The sequence below is a fragment of the Stenella coeruleoalba genome (genome assembly GCF_951394435.1).
Source record: "Stenella coeruleoalba genome assembly, chromosome: 10".
In the NCBI taxonomy this organism is placed as follows: domain Eukaryota; kingdom Metazoa; phylum Chordata; class Mammalia; order Artiodactyla; family Delphinidae; genus Stenella; species Stenella coeruleoalba.
This window is the reverse complement of record NC_137156.1, coordinates 59313576-59333967: the sequence shown is the minus strand read 5'-3', so window position 1 is coordinate 59333967 and position 20392 is coordinate 59313576. Positions and strand designations below refer to the sequence as shown.

General features: G+C 43.0%; 1 protein-coding gene and 1 long non-coding RNA gene across 2 annotated transcripts in view; one reads left to right on the top strand and one right to left on the bottom strand.

Annotated features, from left to right (window-relative positions):
* Nucleotides 1-5028, bottom strand: part of CCDC13 (coiled-coil domain containing 13) — a 29191-nt gene extending 24163 nt beyond the window's left edge. The window contains exons 1-3 of the mRNA XM_079933923.1: nt 4565-5028; nt 2308-2456; nt 248-390 (exon numbers count right to left, since the gene is read on the bottom strand). Coding sequence (XP_079790049.1) covers nt 248-390; nt 2308-2456; nt 4565-4785 — 513 coding nt within the window. The 5' untranslated portion in view covers nt 4786-5028. The remainder of the gene's footprint in view (nt 1-247; nt 391-2307; nt 2457-4564) is intronic.
* The window catches only part of LOC307192687, a 35928-nt gene that overhangs the window by 3529 nt on the left and 12007 nt on the right, over nt 1-20392 (top strand). Inside the window, exons 2-3 of the long non-coding RNA XR_013830157.1 lie at nt 5425-5619; nt 6364-6453. This is a non-coding gene — a long non-coding RNA (uncharacterized lncRNA). The remainder of the gene's footprint in view (nt 1-5424; nt 5620-6363; nt 6454-20392) is intronic.

Genomic DNA, 20392 nt, shown 5'->3' with positions numbered 1-20392 from the left:
CACACCCAGGTGGTCAGGCTCCAGGCTTGCGTCCTCCTTGCTATGTCGGGCTATCTCTCCACCGCCTGCGTCCTCCTTGCTTCCCGACACTCTCCCCTCTCAGGATATGACAGAGACTGAGGGACTCATTGCAAACACTGACCCACCAGTCCTTGGGAAGGACCTACAGCATCTAAGTGTGCTCCCTCTCTGGAGGAGTGGCGCGGGGTACAGGGAGCCCGGGGCAGGGGCGCCTGAGGCCCCTCACCTCTTGCTCCAGCTCCCGGATGCGGTTGCTCAGCTGCCTCGCTCTGGTCTTCGCACCCTCGGACTCTGCCATCAGCACCCGGTTCTTTTTGGACAGCTCAACGATCTTGGTGGCAGTCACATCCCCAACCACACCAGCCGTCCCTAAAATGAAGGGAAATGGTAAGGTCAATTAAAAACACAGGCCACACATCGAACAGCCTTCAGCAGCGATTTGGGCAACAATGAGTAGCTGCCCTCGGCCACCTCGTGTCTGTTGAAGAGGATTAGAACACATCAGGAGAAAAGGAGGAAGAACCTGGGGAAGGAAACCAAACCTAGAAATACAAATGGTCCAGTGGTGAGTTCTCTGGTTATGTTTTCCTCCCAGGACCCCAACGCATTACAAATCCTGGAACTAGACATCAGAAAGAAGTCTACGAGAAGCCCTCTCTAGTCCGAAGGGCAGGAAGTGGGGCTGAGAGCAAGCCAGGGCTCTCTCCCAACTCTGTCTCCAGACAAGCCTCACTCTTGAAGCTGCAACCCCACGATAATTGGGGCATCAGCGAATGGGCAAGCACAGAAATGCTAAAATATCTGGGTAAATATAATAGACTATTTTGCAACCTTCAGTTTTTTAAAACGTATAATGGTTGAAAGCAAATATGATAGCATAGTCCGACGGGATGTTCAACATATACAGACATAATACATATAAAAGCTGTAATATAAGGGGGGAGGGTACAGGGACTTATATGGTGGTCAAGTTTCTTCATTCCACTTGAAGTGGTAAGATATTAATTCTAAGTAGACCGTGAAAAGTTACGTGTGTTGTAAGCACTAGCGCAATCACTAAAAAAATTGTACAAAGAAATAGAAAAACTAAACTAAAGCAAACACTAAAAGTCCACCCAAAGGAAAACCAGTTCTTCAGCTGTCAGCAGCCTGTCACTGTGGCCTGGTTTAAAAACGTGAACTGAGACTGTCAGACTTTTCTCTTCAAAACGTGAAGTTGGAAATAAGAAATGCGGACTTCTGAGTGAGGACTGGATTTAAGAGGTCTTGAGGGAGGCTCGGGGCCGGCAATCGGATGAGGCCATGAGCACACCAGCAGAAGCGGCAGAAGACAGGATGTGGGGCAGGCTGGAGAAGAGGGAGCAGGCCCTGTCTCCCAGGTCTCCTGGGGTGAGGAGGCATCTCCCGCTCTCCCCGGAGCCCATCAACTTCTCGACACCCTTGCAAAAGCTGCCCCTTCGCATCTGAACCCCGAGCCAGGTTAGGTGTTATCATCTGTTCAGTGTGGTTTTGTTTTAGACAGAAGAGGCCAAAGAATGGAGGGAAGCACAACAGCCTTTAAGATACCAGATTCCCCTTGCTTTTCAATTCAGCACTAGTCCTCTGGGTGCACCTACTCTTAAAGTCATTTCCTAGCCAAGGCAGAGAGAGACGCTCTGGCAGAGGCCAGGCGAGGCATCATGCCCTCTGTGATTGCTGACACTGACTTTGTGCTTTCTCAGTCAGCCGCCTGGGAATTGCTCAACGGGCATACATGGAGCAGAGGACAGTCAGGGCCAAGGTCCCCACCAGATCTGTAAGAACAAGGTCTAGCTCATAACCACAGGGTCAGTGGTCAATGTCTAGCTCACACCCACAGGGCTAAGGTCATCTCCAGGCCCACAAAGCCAAGGTCCCTAACAGACCCACAGGGTCAAGGTCTCCAGCAACAGAACCAAGGTCCAACTCCGATCTGAAGGGCCAAGGTCCACTGTACATGCTGCTGGATCCCAGAAAATCCTCCCCGAACAGCGAACTCCCCTGTCTTGTCCACCCTTCTGGAGCAGCAACAGCAAGTGGTGTAGAGTAAACGCCTACTTCCACTGGGGCTTTTTTGCGTCCATGATACAGTGTTTGAGCCAGAGCATCCAGATACAATGGGTGCCGTTGGCCCACGGAACATGGAGCGAGCATCACGGAGAACTCTTGTCATGAGTCCCAGCGGGGTCACCCACGCTGCCTCCATGGCAGCTGGGCCAGCCCACCTGGACTTCAGAGCAGAAACTGTCGCAACAGCGGTGGAGCTACCTGTGAAGGCAAATCTGTCCTCTTCTATTTTCTTTTTGAGGTGTTTGATTTCAAAGTCCCTCTCCTTCAGCAACTTATACAACCGCCCGTTCTCATCCACCGTTTCCCTGAGTTGATCCCGAAGCCGTTCGATCTCGTCTTCAAGCATCCTGCAAGGCAAAGGCAGAATCACAGGAACCGATGGGCAGGGGTCAGGCCTCCACAGCCCAGGTTTATTGTACTGGTTGGGCACTGGGTGGAGATAAGAACTGGTCTGTACAAAATAGGAATGAGAAATTAAGGGAATCTCAGTGAGCAGATTTTTAACACGCTGTTCTCAAAACTGAACGATTAAGGACACACGCACAAGTGAAAGGAGAAAAGTTTTTTTTTAATGTGCCAATTTTTATTTTATTTTATTTTATTTTTTATTTATTTTTTGCGGTACGCGGGCCTGTCACTGTTGTGGCCTCTCCCGTGCAGAGCACAGGCTCCGGATGCGCAGGCTCAGCGGCCATGGCTCACGGGCCCAGCCGCTCCGCGGCATGTGGGATCTTCCCGGACCGGGGCACGAACCCGTGTCCCCTGCATCGGCAGGCGGACTCCCAACCACTGCGCCACCAGGGAAGCCCGAGAAAGAAGTTTTCAGTAACATGGTTTACTACGGATTCAACAGAGCTATATAAAACCCCACCCAGAGAATTCATGCTCCTTTCCAGCATCCATGGAACATGCATAAAGATGTATTATAATTTAGACTTCAAAGGCAACCTTAGCAAATTCCAAATAATGGACATTATACAGACCATTTTCTTAATGGGAATTGACTAAAATTAGAAATCAATCCTAAACAGAGAACAAAAATAAAATAAAACACAGAACTCCAAACCCATCATATGCTTGGAACTGAAAAAAAAAAAAACCACACACATACACACACTCCTAAATTATTTATGGGTTAAGTAGAAATCATAATGTGTATTATGAAGCATTTAGAACAGATTGACTGTAGAAGCAATATGTATGAAAACTTGGGAACAGCAGCTAAAGTGATACGTAGAAGGAAATTTATAGCCTTAATTGCACATGTATATTAGAAGACAAAAGAGGAATTGTCTAAGCCTTAAGTTGAGACCAGGTCTCTGGGTCTCTCAGGTAAACCCAATAGGAGATCAGAATAGGTGGCTAGTTTTGTATATTACAATTGTCTTGCAAGTCATTTTTTTAGAACTTTAAAGCATGAGGAACATGTGACTGGTGGGTCTGTGATCACTTCTACCATTAGGCACGGAGCCAGCTCCATAGAGGCAGTTGCTCAGGAAGTAAATAAGTTATGGAAATTATAGATAACAGTAATTATTAACTAACAGCTATTATTATTGTTGGTGTTATTCTACCAACAGCTCAAGTCTCCACAAATTCCAGTTTCTCTGACTTGGGGAAAGATCATTTGGGAATAGGTCTGGGGTTAACTTAGAGCTAATATTTAGGAGCCGTATGAATTTTTTCAGTTATTGAGAAATTTTTATCTTTTCCTAATTAGCATTTTTCAGTAGAACATTGTGAAAATCGAGAAACCATGAAAAGTAGAATTTGCAGATGGAGAAGACAGATTCTGGGTGAAACCAGAAGCAAAGAGATAGCTCAACAACTGCTGTGATTTTTTTTTGTGTGTGTGCAAAATGACTAGAAAACAATTTTGTTTCAATCCAGACTCCTGCTTCTAACAACCAATATAAATCAATGCATCTGTGTGACATTGGCAAATTTAAAGCAAAATGAGAAGATTCTGGACTCCTTTCAACTGTTTCACCAACCATATAAAAGCAAGGAATCCATAAACTGCTTCTTTAGGACGGGTATGTTTATGTGTCTTTATGTGTCAGGGAAGGGAAATTGACACAGAACAGTCACCGATGAGGTTTGGAGTAGCGATCAGCTGTGAATCATCAGAACCAGCCAACCAGCTCCTCAAAAACCAAAACACATTTTTCATGAAAGAGAGACTACGTAAGAAAATTCAAGTGAATAAACTACACCTTGATGAGTTTCAAAATTTCCATTTGACTTTAAGTGGTTTTTGAATACACTTCATGTCAAATTATGTCCCTTTATCCGATGCAGGAGTCTTCAATAACAATCTCTGTGTCAAAACTTCTGGGTCTCAGCTGATAAACACACATCTGGTCAACCTGCCTGTCGAACTGTCTGCAATCATTCTCCCCCACCTTCCCTACCTCCCTGTAGTGCTCCTGGGAGAGTCCAAACTTGCATTTACCTCTGCTCAAAGCTGGTTTTTGAGTTCTGCTCCCTGGCTTGGAGGACGCTGAGGCCATCAGAGATCTCCACGTGCTCTTTTTGGTCATCAGCTCTGCTTTGGAAGCTAAGCTCTTTTTCCTTCCGTTTCTCCATCTGCTTCTGTAACCTTCTGTGCTGCATCTCCTGCATGGCCCTGAACTGGAGCCTCAAGGTGTCCTGTGAGCCTTCATCCTCTGCCATCTTGCCCTTGGAGTAGGAAAAGAAGCCTGAGCCTAAGCAAACTCCACAAACTGCTCCTTTCCCAAGAGTGCTCAGCACTTAGTCAGCCCTGTCTACAACCCCCAAGCCTGGAGTTGGCTCCTTATCTTTGCATGTGTCCATGAGGAAGCTTGGAAGACCCACCCTCACTTCAGGTCCCCTGAAAGCCAAAGCTGAGCCGAGCTAAGCGTCAGCTCTGTACACACCCTCCCATGCCTGAATGTGCCACCAGACCTCGAATGGCATCAGAATACTCCCCCCCATCACTCAGATTCAACAGTTGGCTCCTTCCTGTCCCTAAAAACAGTGGCTCTCAACTCTGGCTGACCATTAGAATCTTCCAGGAGTTCCTAAAATATAGCAATGCTGGGGCACATCCCTGGACCATTTAAAATCTTAATTCCTAGGAATGGGGCTCAGACATCATTATTGTTTTTAACTAAGGTATAATTTGAGGTTGAATTATAATTTACACATAGTAAAGTGCGTAAGTCCTGAGTGTACAGCTTAATAAATCTTTACACAGGTATGCAGCCCTGGCTCCGGCCAGGGCCCCGGTGGCTGCCGGCTCCCCCAGCTCCAGCCCGGGCCCTTCTGTACCTTTCCCCCCCGCACTTACAGTGGTCACTCCGCTGCTGCTTTCTTGGGCTGCAGCAGCTCGGGCACCTCTATCAGACGCCTTCTTGCGCTGCCCCGGCAACCGTCACCAGGGAAACCAGCCACGCCGCTGCGTGACGTCCTCACGAGTCTACGGCAACCAAGAGGTCGCCGGGAGTTCGGAAAGGGACAGAGGCGCAGATGGTCCGGGTTGAGGCGGTAAGTAAATAGGCGAGGTGGGCTGACGGATGAGGGCGTCTTGTGTATGAGACTTGAAAGTTGGCCCAGTGGTCCGCTTCTGGAACATATTTTAAAAGTTTTGTGGGCCAAACGTTCTGCGCAGAGATATGCATCCCGCAGTCCTGCTGGGAGAAATTAAGGTGAATGATCCTACCAAGAAATTTAACGTAGCCATTCAGAATGTCTTTGGAAAATGTGGAAGTGTGGGGGGAAAGGTTATTTTGTGACGGTGAGTGAAAAAGGCAGGACACGAAATAGTAATTGCTAAGTAAATGAAGTTGTGTTTTTAAAAACTAAGAACGGAGGGAATTCCCTGGCGGTCCAATGGTTAAGGCTCCGCGCTTCCACTGCAGGGCACGAGTTCGATCCCCAGTCGGGGAACTAAGATCCCGCATGCCCTGCATGGCGCGACCAAAACAAACAAAAAACAAAATTAAAAACCTCTAGAAACAGAAACAAGACTGCGGAGGAATGCATAGAAATGTTAAAGTTAAAAATGGTTGTATTCGTATGCTGGAATTGCAGTGCTGTGTTTTTATTTTTGCATTTTAGAGGATTTAAAATATAGTGAACATGGTTTATTTTCAAAGTGGAAAACACTTGTATGTTTGGGTTTTTTAAAAAGACACTTACCAATTTAAGTCACTGCTATATCCAGGTCTTTATAATTAGAAAGTCTTCAGATATCTCACGGTTGTTTTTCTTTCTTTTTTTCCTCATAAGGCATCCACCCACAGACGTGCATGAAGGTGGGGCACCAGTTCACATTTTGCAGAACTCTAATGCAATATCACAACCAGAATATTGACGTTGGTAATTTTACTTGTATTCATTTGTGTGTGTGTTTAGTTCTATACAGTTTTACCATGCTTAGGCTTGCATATTCACCACCATCCTCAGATATTGAACACTTAAATCGCCACAAGGATTCTTCTTCTTGGGCTTTTGTAGCCACACCCACTTCCCTCCCTCCCCACCCCCAAAGGCCCTAATCCCTGTGACCACCAATCTGTTCTCCATTTCTAAAATTTTGTCATGTCAGAAATGTTATATAAATGGAATCATATAATATATAACCTTTGGGGACTGACTTTTTTACTCAGAATAATTTTCCAGAGCTTCATCCAAGTTGTTGTATGTGTCAGTTTGTTCCTTTTTATTGCTGAGTAGTTTTCTATGGTATGGATGTACCACAAATTGTTTAACCATTTGCCGGTCAAAGGACATCAGGGCTGTTTCTAGTTTGGGGTTATTACAGATAAAGCTGATATAAACATTCATGTACAGGTTTTTGTGGGAACTTAACTTTTCATTTTTCTGGGATAGATGCCCAAGAGTCCAGTTGTATGATAATAACATGCTTAGCTTTGTAAGAAACCGTCAACCTATTTTGTAGCGTGGCTGTACGATTTTACATTTCTACCAGCAGTGTATGAGTTATCTACTTTCTCCATATCTTTGCCAGTGTTTGATGTCACTATTTTTTATTTTAGCCATTCTAATAGGTGTGTAGTGACTTCTAATTGTGGTTATAATGTGCGTGATGGATAATGATATTGAACATTTTTTTCAGGTGCTTATTTGCAATCTGTATATCCTCTTTGGTGCAGTGTCTGTTTATGTCTTTTGCCCAATTTCTAACTGTTGACTTTTGAGAATTCTTTATACATTCTAGATATTAATCGTTTGTTGGATTGTAGTTTGCAAATATTTTCTCCCATTCTGTAGCTTGCCTTTTCTCTTCACATGGGTTTTCACCGAACAAAAATTTTAAATTTTGACTAGGTCCAATTTACCAATTCCTTTCTTTCGGTGTCAAGTATAAGAACTCCTTGCCTAACCCTCGATCCCAAAGATTTCCCCCTGTGATATTCTAAAAGCATTAGAGTTTTATGTTCATGATTTATTTTGGCATAATTTTTATGTAAGATGTGAGGTTTAGATTGAGATTCTTTTTTTTTTTGACCTATGGCTGTCCAATTGCTTCAGCAGTAGTTATTGAAAGGTATCCTTCCTCAACTGAATTGCTTTTGAACGTTTGTCAAAAATCAGTTGTGTAAATTCAGAAACAGCAACAAAAAACAACCCAATTCAAAAATGGGCAAAGGACTTGAAGAGATTCCTCCAAAGAAGATATACATATAGCTAATAAGCACAAGTAAAGAGGCTCAACATTACTAGCCATTAAGGAAATGCAAATCAAAGCCACAGTGGGATAACACTCCATACCCATTAGGATGGCTGTTATTAAAAAAATGGAAAATAAAAAGTGTTGTCCAAGATGTAGAAAAATTGGAACCCTTATGCATTGCTGGTGAGAGTGTAAAATGGTGCAGCTGCTGTAGAAAAGTTTGGCAGTTCCTCAAAAATTTAAACATAGAGTACGATCCAGAAATTCACTTCTGAGTATATTCCCAAAATATGGAAGCAAACAGATACTTGTACACCAATGTCCATAGTAGCACTATTTACAATAGCCAAAAGGTGGAAACAATCCAAATGTCCATCTGTAGATGAATGGATAAACAAAATGTGGTATTATCCATTAAATGGAATATTATTCAGCCATAAAAAGGAATGAAGTACCGATACATGCTACAACATGGATGAACCTTGAAAACATTATGCCAAGTGAAATAAGCCAGACACAAAAGGACAACTATTGTATGATTCCACTTATATTAGGTTCCTAGAATAGAGATTGCCAGGGAGCAGGAGAAGAGGGAAATGGGTAGTTATTATTAAAGACTATGAAGTTTCTGTTTGGAATGATGAAAAGGTTCTAGAGGCAGATGATGGTAATGGTTGCATAGCATTTTTGGGTTTTTTTGTTGTTTTTTGGGGTTTTTTTTTGCGGTACGTGGGCCTCTCACTGTTGTGGCCTCTCCCGTTGTGGAGCACAGGCTCCAGACGCGCAGGCTCAGCAGCCATGGCTCACGGGCCCAGCCGCTCCATGGCATGTGGGATCTTCCTGGACCGGGGCACGAGCCCGTGTCCCCTGCGTCGTCAGGCTGACTCTCAACCACTGCGCCAACACGGAAGCCCTATTTTTAGATTTTTAAGGAACCTCCATACTGTTCTCCATAGTGACTGTATCAATTTACATTCCTGCCAACAGTGTATGAGGGTTCCCTTTTCTCCACACCCTCTCCAGCATTTATTGTTTGAAGATTTTTTGATGATGGCCATTCTGACCGGTGTGAGATGATATCGCACTGTAGTTTGATTTGCATTTCTCTAATGATTAATGATGTTGACCAACCTTTCATGTGTTTGTGGAATCTGTATATCTTCTTCGGAGAAATGGCTAAGTTTTCTGCCCATTTTTGGATTGGGTTGTTTGTTTTTTTGATATTGAGCTGCATGAGCTGCTGGTAAATTTTGGAGATTAATCCTTTGTCAGTTGCTTCATTTGCAAATATTATCTCCCATTCTGACGGTTGTCTTTTCATCTTGTTTATGGTTTCCATTGCTGTGCAAAAGCTTTTAAGTTTCATTAGGTCCCATTTGTTTATTTTTGTTTTTATTTCCATTTCTCTAGGAGGTGGGTCAAAAAGGATCTTGCTGTGATTTATGTCATAGAGAGTTCTGCCTATGTTTTCCTCTGAGAGTTTTATAGTGTCTGGCCTTACATTTAGGTCTTTAATCCATTTTGAGTTTATTTTTGTGTATGGTGTTATGGAGTGTTCTAATTTCATTCTTTTACATGTAGCTGTCCAGTTTTCCCAGCACTACTTATTGAAGAGTCTCTCTTTTCTCCATTGTATATTCTTGCCTCCTTTATCAAAGATAAGGTGACGATATGGGCGTGCATTTATCTCTGGGCTTTCTATCCTGTTCCATTGATCTATGTTTCCGTTTTTGTGCCAGTACCATATTGTCTTGATTACTGTAGCTTTGTAGTATAGTCTGAAGTCCAGGAGCCTGATTACCCCAGCTCCGTTTTTCTTTCTCAAGATTGCTTTGGCTATTCAGGGTTTTTGTGTTTGCACACAAATTGTGAAATTTTTTGTTCTAGTTCTGTGAAAAATCCCAGTGGTAGTTTGATAGGGATTGCATTGAATCTGTAGATTGCTTTGGTTAGTATAGTCATTTTCACAATGTTTATTCTTCCAATCCAAGAACATGGTATATCTCTCCATCTATTTGTCTCATCTTTAATTTCTTTCATTAGTGTCTTATAATTCTCTGCATACAGGTCTTTTGTCTCCTTAGGTAGGTTTATTCCTAGGTATTTTATTCTTTTTGTTGCAATGGTAAATGGGAGTGTTTTCTTAATTTCACTTTCAGATTTTTCATCATTAGTGTATAGGAATGCAAGAGACTTCTGTGCATTAATTTTGTATCCTGCTACTTTACCAAATTCATTGATTAGCTCTAGTCGTTTTCTGGTAGCATCTTTAGGATTCTTTATGTATAGTATCATGTCATCTGCAAACAGTGACAGCTTTACTTCTTCTTTTCCGATTTGGATTCCTTTTATTTCTTTTTCTTCTCTGATTTCTGTGGCTAAAACTTCCAAAACGATGTTGAATAAGAGTGGTGAGAGTGGGCAACCTTGTCTTGTTTCTGATCTTAGTGGAAATGGTTTCAGTTTTTCACCATTGAGGACGATGTTGGCTGTGGGTTTGTCATATATGGCCTTTATTATGTTGAGGTAAGTTCCCTCTATGCCTACTTACTGGAGGGTTTTTATCATAAATGGGTGCTGAATTTTGTCAAAAGCATTCTCCGCATCTATTGAGATGATCATATGGTCTTTCTCCTTCAATTTGTTAATATGGTGTATCACATTGATTGACTTGCGTATATTGAAGAATCCTTGCATTCCTGGGATAAACCCCACTTGATCATGGTGTATGATCCTTTTAATGTGCTGTTGGATTCCGTTTGCTAGTATTTTGTTGAGGATTTTTGCATCTATGTTCATCAGTGATATTGGTCTATAGTTTTCTTTTTTTGTGACATCTTTGTCTGGTTTTGGTATTAGGGTGATGGTGGCCTCGTAGAATGAATTTGGAAGTGTTCCTCCCTCTGCTGTATTTTGGAAGAGTTTGAGAAGGATAGGTGTTATCTCTTCTCTAAATGTTGATAGAATTCGCCTGTGAAGCCATCTGGTCCTGGGCTTTGGTTTGTTGGAAGATTTTTAATCACAGTTCCAATTTCAGTGCTTGTGATTGGTCTGTTCATATTTTCTATTTCTTCCTGATTCAGTCTTGGCAGGTTGTACATTTCTAAGAATTTGTCCATTTCTTCCAGGTTGTCCATTTTATTGGCATAGAGCTGCTTGTAGTAATGTCGATGAACTTTTGTATTTCTGCAGTGTCAGTTGTTACTTCCCCTTTTTCATTTCTAATTCTATTGATTTGAGTCTTCTCCCTTTTTTTCTTGATGAGTCTGTCTAATGGTTTATCTTTTCAAAGAACCAGCTTTTAGTTTTACTGATCTTTGCTATCGTTTCCTTCATTTCTTTTTCATTTATTTCTGATCTGATCTTTATGATTTCTTTCCTTCTGCTAACTTTGGGGGTTTTTTGTTCTTCTTTCTCTAATTGCTTTAGGTGTAAGGTTAGGTTGTTTATTTGAGATGTTTATTGTTTCTTAAGGTAGGATTGTATTGCTATAAACTTCCTTCTTAGAACTGCTTTTGCTGCATCACATAGGTTTTAGGTTGTCGTGTTTTCATTGTCATTTGTTCCTAGGTATTTTTTGATTTCCTCTTTGATTTCTTCAGTGATCACTTTGTTATTAAGTAGTGTATTGTTTAGCCTCCATGTGTTTGTATTTTTTTACTGATCTTTTCCTGTAATTGACATCTAGTCTCATAGCCTTGTGGTCAGAAAAGATACTTGATACAATTTCAATTTTCTTAAATTTACAAAGGCTTGATTTGTGATCCAAGATAGGATCTATCCTGGAGAATGTTCCATGAATACTTGAGAAAAATTTGTATTCTGTTGTTTTTGGATGGCATTTCCTATGAATATCAATTAAGTCCATCTTGTTTAATGTATCATTTAAAGCTTGTGTTTCCTTATTTAATTTCATTTTGGATGATGTGTCCATTGGTGAAAGTGGGGTGTTAAAGTCCCCTACTATGAATGTGTTACTGCCAATTTCTCCTTTTATGGCTGTTAGTATTTGCCTTATGTATTGAGGTGCTCCTATGTTGGGTGCATAAATATTTACAGTTGTTATATCTTCTTGGATTGATCCCTTGATCATTATATAGTGTCCTTCTTTGTCTCTTGTAATAATCTTTATTTTAAAGTCTATTTTGTCTGATATGAGAATTGTTACTCCAGCTTTCTTTTGATTTCCACTTGCATGGAATATCTTTTTCCATCCCCTCACTTTCAGTCTGTATGTGTCCCTAGGTCTGAAGTGTGTCTCTTGTAGACAGCACATGTATGGGTCTTGTTTTTGTATCCATTCAGCCAGTCTGTATCTTTTAGTGGGAGCATTTAATCCATTTACATTTAAGGTAATTATCAATATGTATCTTCCCATTCCCATTTTCTTAATTGTTTTGGGCTTGTTATTGTAGGTCTTTTCCTTCTCTTGTGTTTCTTGCCTAGAGAAGTTCCTTTAGCATTTGTTGTAAAGCTGGTTTGGTGGTGCTGAACTCTCGCAGCTTTTGCTTGTCTGTAAAGATTTTTAATTCTCCAACAAATCTGAATGAGATCCTTGCTGGGTAATCTTGGTTGTAGGTTTTTCTCCTTCATCACTTTAAATATGTGCTGCCACTCCCTTCTGGCTTGCAGTTTCTGCTGAAAGATCACCTTATGGGGATTCCCTTGTGTGTTATTTTTCCCTTGCTGCTTTTAATATGTTTTCTTTGTATTTAATTTTTGATAGTTTGATTAATATGTGTCTTGGCATGTTTCTTCTTGGATTAATTCTGTATGGGAGTCTCTGTGCTTCCTGGACTTGATTAACTATTTCCTTTCCCATATAAGGGAAGTTTTCAACTATAATCTCTTCAAATATTTTCTCAGTCCCTTTCTTTTACTCTTCTTCTTCTGGGAACAATTTAATTCAAATGTTGGTGAGTTTAATATTGTCCCAGAGGTCTCTGAGACTCTCCTCAGTTCTTTTCATTCTTTTTTCTTTATTCTGCTCTGCAGTAGTTATTTCCACTATTTTATCTTCCAGGCCACTTATCCGTTCTTCTGCCTCAGTTATTCTGCTATTAATCCCTTCTAGAGTATTTTAAATTTCATTTATTGTGTTTTTCATCATTGCTTGTTTCCTCTTTAGTTCTTGTAGGTCCTTGTTAAATGTTTCTTGCATTTTTTCTATTCTATTTCCAAGATTTTGGATCATCTTTACTATCATTATTCTGAATTCTTTTTCAGGTAGACTGCCTATTTCCTCTTCATTTGTTAGGTCTGGTGGGTTTTTACCTTGCTCCTTCATCTGCAGTGTGTTTTTCTGTCTTCTCATTTTGCTTATCTTACTGTGTTTGGCGTCTCCTTTTTGCAGGCTGCAGGTTCATAGTTCCCGTTGTTTTTGGTGTCTGTCCCCTGTGGCTACAGTTGGTTCAGTGGGTTGTGTAGGCTTCCTGGTGGAGGGGAGTAGTGTCTGTGTTTTGGTGGATGAGGCTGGATCTTGTGTTTCTGGTGGGCAGGTCCACATCTGGTGGTGTGTTTTGGGGTTTCTGTGGCCTTTTTACGATTTTAGGCAGCCTCTGTGCTAATGGGTGGGGTTGTGTTCCTGTGTTGCTAGTTGTTTGGCATAGGGTGTCCAGCACTGTAGCTTACTGGTCGTTGAGTGAAGCTGGGTCTTGGTGTTGAGATGGAGACCTCTGGGAGATTTTTGCCGTTTGATATTACGTAGAGCTGGGAGGTCTCTTGTGGACCAGTGTCCTGAAGTTGGCTCTCCCACCTCAGAGGCACAGCACTGACTCCTGGCTGGAGCACCAAGAGCCTTTCATCAACATGGCTCAGAATAAAAGGGAGAAAAAGTAGAAAGAAAGAACGATAAAAGATAAAATAAAATAAAGTAAGATAAAATAAAATAAAGTTATTAAAATAAAAAATAGTTATTAAGAACAAGATTTAAAAAACAAAAATAATTTAAAAACGGACGGACAGAACCCTAGGACACATGGTGGAAGAAAAGCTATACAGACAAAATCTCTCACAGAAGCATACACATACACACTCACAAAAAGAGGAAAAGGGGAAAAAATAATATATCTTGCTCTCAAAGTCCACCTCCTCAATTTGGAATGATTCATTGTCTATTCAGGTACTCCACAGATGCAGGGTATATCAAGTTGATTGTGGAGATTTAATCCGCTGCATCTGAGGCTGTTGGGAGAAATTTCCGTTTCTCTTCTTTGTTCGCACAGCTCCCGGGGTTCAGCTTTGGGTTTGGTTCCGCCTCTGCGTGTAGGTCGCCTGAGGGCGTCTGTTCTTCGCTCAGACAGGATGGGGTTAACGGAGCAGCTGCTTCGGGGACTCTGGCTCATTCAGGCCGGGTGAGGGATGGGCACGGAGTGCGGGGCGAGCCTTCGGCGGCAGAGGCCTGCGTGACGTTGCACCAGCCTGAGGCGCGCCATGCGTTCTCCCGGGGAAGTTGTCCCTGGATCACGGGACCCTGGCAGTGGCGGGCTGCACAGGCTCCCAGGAGGGGCGATGTGGACAGTGACCTAGGCTCGCACACAGGCTTCTTGTTGGCGGCAGCAGCAGCAGCCTTAGCGTCTCATGCCCGTCTCTGGGGTCCGCGCTCTTAGTCGCAGCTCGCGCCCGTCTCTGGAGCTTCTTTAAGCAGCGCTCTTAATCCCCTCTCCTCGCGCACCAGGAAACAAAGAGGTAAGAAAACGTCTCTTGTCTCTTTGCCAGCTCCAGACGTTTCCCCGGACGCCCTCCAGGGTAGCCATGGTGCACTAACCCCTTCAGGCTGTGTTCACGCCGCCAGTCCTCTCCCTGGGATCTGACCGAAGCCCGAGCCTCAGCTCCCAGCCTCCGCCGCCCCGGTGGGTGAGCAGACAAGCCTCTCGGGCCAGTGAGTGCCGGTCGGCACCGATTCTCTGTGCGGGAATCTCCCCGCTTTGCCCTCCGCATCCCTGTTGCTGTGCTCTCCTCTGCCACCCGCAGTCTCCGCCCACGAAGGGGCTTCCTAGTGTGTGGAAAGCTTTCCTCCTTCACAGCTCCCTCCCACTGGTGCAGGTCCTGGCCCTATTCTTTTGTCTCTGTTTATCCTTTTTACTTTTGCCCTACCCAGGTACGTGGGGAATTTCTTGCCTATTGGGAGGTCTGAGGTCTTCTGCCAGCGTTCAGTGGGTGTTCTGTAGGAGCAGTTCCACAAGTAGATGTATTTCGGATGTATCTGTGGGGAGGAAGGTGATCTCCGCGCCCTACGCTTCTGCCATTTTCCTCAACTCCTCTATGTGGGGCCTTATGTGTGAGCTGGTTCCTGCTTGGTTAATCATCCCATTTGTGATGTGGGCCCTTTGGTGTGAGGTTGTTCTTGTTTGGTTCCTCATCCTCTTTCTGTTGGCCCTTTGGTTTGAAGTGGTTCCTGCTGGGTTCCGCATCCCCTTTGTGATGTGGGCCCTTTGGTTTGAGGTGGTTCCTGCTGGGTTCTTCACCCCCTTTGTTATGTTGGCCCTTCGTTGTGAGGTTGTTCTTGCTGGGTTCCTCATCCCCTTAGTGATGTGGGCTTTTGCCGTGAGGTGGTTCTTGCTGGGTTCCTCATCCCCTTTGTGATGTGGGCCCTTTGGTGTGAGGTGGTTCCTGCTGGGTTCTTCACCCCCTTTGTTATGTTGGCCCTTCGTTGTGAGGTTGTTCCTGCTGGGTTCCTCATCCATTTTTTTTTTTTTTTGTGGTACGCAGGCCTCCCACTGTTGTGGCCTCTCCGTTTGCGGAGCTCAGGCTCCGGACCCGCAGACTCAGTGGCCACGGCTCACGGGCCAGCCGCTCCGCAGCATGTGGGATCTTCCTGGAACTGGGCACGAACCCACGTCCCCTGCATCGGCAGGCGGACTCTCAACCACTGTGCCACCGGGGAAGCCCCTCATCCCTTTTTTGATGTGGGCTTCTGGTTTGAGGTGGTTCCTGCTGGGTTCGTCATCCCCTTGTGATGTGGGCCCTTTTGTGTGAGGTGGTTCGTCCTGGTTTCCTCATGACCTTTGTGATATGGGATTTTGGTTTGAGGTGGTTCCTGCTTGGTTCCTCATCCCCTTTGTGTTGTGGGACCCTTGGTGTGAGGTGGTTCCTGCTGGGTTCCTCATTTCCTTTGTGATATGGGCCCTTTGGTGTGAGTTTGTTCCTGCTGGGTTGTTCATCCCCTTTGTGATGTGAGCTTTTGGTGTGATGTGGTTCCTGCTGGGTTCCGCATCCCCTTTGTGATGTGGACCCTTTGGTGTGAGGTGGTCACTGCTGGGTTCCTCATCCCCTTTGTAATATGGGATTTTGGTGTGAGGTGATTCCTGCGGGGTTCCTCATCCCCTTTGTAATGTGGTTTTTTGCTGTAAGGTGGTTCCTGCTTGGTTCCTCGTCCCATTTGTGATGTGGGGCCGTTGATGCGAGGTGGTTCCTGCTGGGTTCCTCATCCCCTTTCTGATGTGGGCTTTTGGTGTGAGGTGGTTCCTGATGGGTTCCTCATCCCCTTTGTGATGTGGGCCCTTGGTGTGAGTTTGTTCCTGCTGGGTTGTTCATCCCTTTGTAATGTGTTTTTTTGCTGTAAGGTGGTTCCTGCTTTGTTTATCTTTTCAAAGAACCAGCTTTTAGTTTTACTGATCTTTGCTATCGTTTCCTTCATTTCTTTTTCATTTATTTCTGATCTGATCTTTATGATTTCTTTCCTTCTGCTAACTTTGGGGTTTTTTTGTTCTTCTTTCTCTAATTGCTTTAGGTGCAAGGTTAGGTTGTTTATTCGAGATGTTTCCAGTTCTTAAGGTAGGATTGTATTGCTATAAACTTCCCTCTTAGAACTGCTTTTGCTACATCCCATAGGTTTTGGGTCATCCTGTCTCCATTGTCATTTGTTTCTAGGTATTTTTTGATTTCCTCTTTGATTTCTTCAGTGATCTCTTGGTTATTAAGTAGTGTATTGTTTAGCCTCCATGTGTTTGTATTTTTTACAGATTTTTTTCTGTAACTGATATCTAGTCTCATAGCATTGTGGTCAGAAAAGATACTTGATACGATTTCAATTTTCTTAAATTTACCAAGGTTTGACTTGTGACCCGAGATATGATCTATCCTGGAGAATGTTCTATGAGCACTTGATAAGAAAGTGTATTCTGTTGTTTTGGATGGAATGTCCTATAAATATCAATTAAGTCCCTCTTGTTTAATGTGTCATTTAAAGCTTGTGTTTCCTTATTTATTTTCATTTTGGATGATCTGTCCATTGGTGAAAGTGGGGTGTTAAAGTCCCCTACTATGATTGTTACTGTCGATTTCCCCTTTTATGGCTGTTAGTATTTGCCTTATATATTGATGTGCTCCTATGTTGGGTGCATAAATATTTACAATTGTTATATCTTCTTCTTGGATTGATCCCTTGATCATTATGTAGTGTCCTTCTTTGTCTCTTGTATTAGTCTTTATTTTAAAGTCTATTTTGTCTGATATGACAATTGCTACTCCAGCTTCCTTTTGATTTCCATTTGCATGGAATATCTTTTCCATCCCCTCACTTTCAGTCTGTATGTGTCCCTAGGTCTGAACTGGGTCTCTTGTAGACAGCATATATACGGGTTTTGTTTTTGTATCCATTCAGCCAGTCTATGTCTTTTGGTTGGAGAATTTAATCCATTTACATTCAAGGTAATTATCGATATGTATGTTCCTATTACCATTTTCTTAATTGTTTTGGGTTTGTTATTGCCTTTCCCTTCTTTGTGTTTCCTGCCTAGAGAAGTTCCTTTAGCATTTGTTGTAAAGCTGGTTTGGTTGTGCTGAATTCTCTTAGCTTTTGCTTGTCTGTAAAGGTTTAATTTCTCCATCAAATCTGAATGAGATCCTTGCTGGGTAATCTTGGTTGTAGGTTTTTCTCCTTCATCACTTTAAATATGTACTGCCTCTCCCTTATGGCTTGCAGAGTTTCTGCTGAAAGATCAGCTGTTAACCTTATGGGGATTCCCTTGTATGTTATTTGTTGTTTTTCCCTTGCTGCTTTTTTGTGTGTGTGTGGTACGTGGGCCTCTCACTGTTGTGGCCTTTCCCCTTGTGGAGCACAGGCTCCGGACGCCCAGGCTCAGTGGCCATGGCTCACGGGCCCCGCCGCTCTGCGGCATGTGGGATCTTCCCGGACTGGGGCACAAACCCGTGTCCCCTGCATTGGCAGGCGGACTCTCAGCCACTGCGCCACCAGGGAAGCCCTCCCTTGCTGCTTTTAATATGTTTTCTTTGTATTTAATTTTTGATAGTTTGATTAAATGTGTCTTGGTGTGTTTCTCCTTGGATTTATCCTGTACGGGAGTCTCTGTGCTTCCTGGACTTGATTAACTATTTCCTTACCCATATTAGGGAAGTTTTCAACTATAATGTCTTCAAATATTTTCTCAGTCCCTTTCTTTTTCTCTTCTTCTGGGACCCCTATAATTCGAATGTTGGTGCGTTTAATATTGTCCCAGAGGTCTCTGAGACTGTCCTCAATTCTTTTCATTCTTTTTCCTTTATTCTGCTCTGCAGTAGTTATTTGCACTATTTTATCTTCTAGGTCACTTATCTGTTCTTCTGCCTCAGTTATTCTGCTATTCATCCCTTCTAGAGAATTTTTAATTTCACTTATTGTGTTGTTCATGATTGTTTGTTTGCTGTCTAGTTCTTCTAGGTCCTTGTTAAACGTTTCGTTTATTTTCTCCATTCTATTTCCAAGATTTTGGATCATCTTTATTATCATTATTCTGAATTCTTTTTCAGGTAGACTGCCTATTTCCTCTTCATTTGTTAGGTCTGGTGGGTTTTTACCTTGCTCCTTCATCTGCTGTGTGTTTTTCTGTCCTCTCATTTTGCTTATCTTACTGTGTTTGGGGTCTCCTTTTCGCAGGCAGCAGGTTCGTAGTTCCCATTGTTTTTGGTGTCTCCCCCAGTGGCTACAGTTGGTTCATTGGGTTGTGTAGGCTTCCTGGTGGAGGGGACTAGTGCCTGTGTTCTGGTGGATGAGGCTGGATCTTGTCTTTCTGGTGGGCAGGACCGCGTCTGCTGGTGTGTTTTGGGGTGTCTGTGACCTTATTAAGATTTTAGGCAGCCTCTCTGTTAATGGGTGGGGTTGTGTTCCTGTCTTGCTAGTTGTTTGGCATGGGGTGTCCAGCACTGTAGCTTGCTGGTCGTTGAGTGGAGCTGGGTCTTGGCATTCAGATGGAGATCTGTGGGAGATTTTCGCCATTTGATATTACGTGGAGCTGGGAGGTCTCTGGTGGACCAATGTCCTGAAATTCGCTCTCCCACCTCAGAGGCACAGCCTTGACTCCTGGCTGGAGCACCAAGAGCCTGTCATCCACACGGCTCAGACAAGCGCGGGGCCCCGAGGGTGGACTCTGCATAGCATTTTAAATATACTTAGTGCCACTGAACTGTACACTTAAAAATGCTTAAAATAGTAAATTGCTATGTATGTTTTATAGTAAAAAATTTTTTTAAATCAGTTGAGCATATTTGTTTGGGTCTAAATGCTCTTTTTCCTAATCGCTAAATTACGTCCTTCCCACAGTTCAATGTAGCTCCAACTTTAAACTGGGATCTTTATCTTTTTTTAGATGATAAGATCACCAAATAGATTTCCCTTCACTGAAATAATATTTTCTCTCCCACAGATAAGTAAATATAACATAAGCAGTTAGTGATTCTCCTCTTACTATGAGAAGCAAAATTGAATTGACTAAAGTCTGTCAGAAGTAAGAATACCTAGGCTTTAGCTCTCTGACATTAGTCAAGTCCCAAGTCCCAACTTTCTTCTTAAAATAGCAATAGTAAATTTATTCCTGTGATAACAAATAGGTCACGAAAGTGCTTTGTAAACTGAAATGCTCTTCAGCTGTCATGCGTTATACAGACTTAGCTGTTTTGCCTCAGAATGGAAGTAAGCTTTGCTGCAGCTTAAAACCAAGGCTCCATTTGGCTCTCCCCATTTCAGGGCTCTCCTCTTAATGGACCTCAGCTTTGCAGGTCCAACATCTAATTTGGTCATTAAACCAGGAGTGTCTCTTGGGACCAGACTTATGCCAGCCATGGTATTAAGTGATTAACGTGTAAACAAGAACACTGAGGCACTAGTTTACACTAGAGGATTTGTCACCCATATCCAGAGCTGCTCCTTTCCCAGAATCAGACACCCATGAAGCCAAGAGTCATCAGAAAGATACTGTTAGCGATTCAGAGCAAACAGAAGCCAACTGCGTTGAAATATTTCTGACCCAGGGTTAAGCCTTATTAAACATTCTACTTCACCGTCAGAAGCACCCATAGATAAAAATTGTCCATGGTCTCCAGGTTCAAGTTCCTTCTCGCTAAAAGGTGCTGGATACACACTGCCAGTTCTGCCTCTTCATCTCCCCATGAATTTGGGGTTTCTTTTTTGGCTGCCAGCCTCTCAGAGTCCCCTGCTCCCCGCACACTCTGCCTTTTAACTTAATACCATTTTGGCTATAGTCAAGTCCTATTTTATCCATGGAGCAATTTTGTCTAAGATGTGTTTGTATATATGGTGATGTCATTCATCATATGTTGACTTTATTAGAAGACTCAATGTTCTGCCAAGATTCATTAGTCCTTAGTTCCAAGGGACCTCTCTGA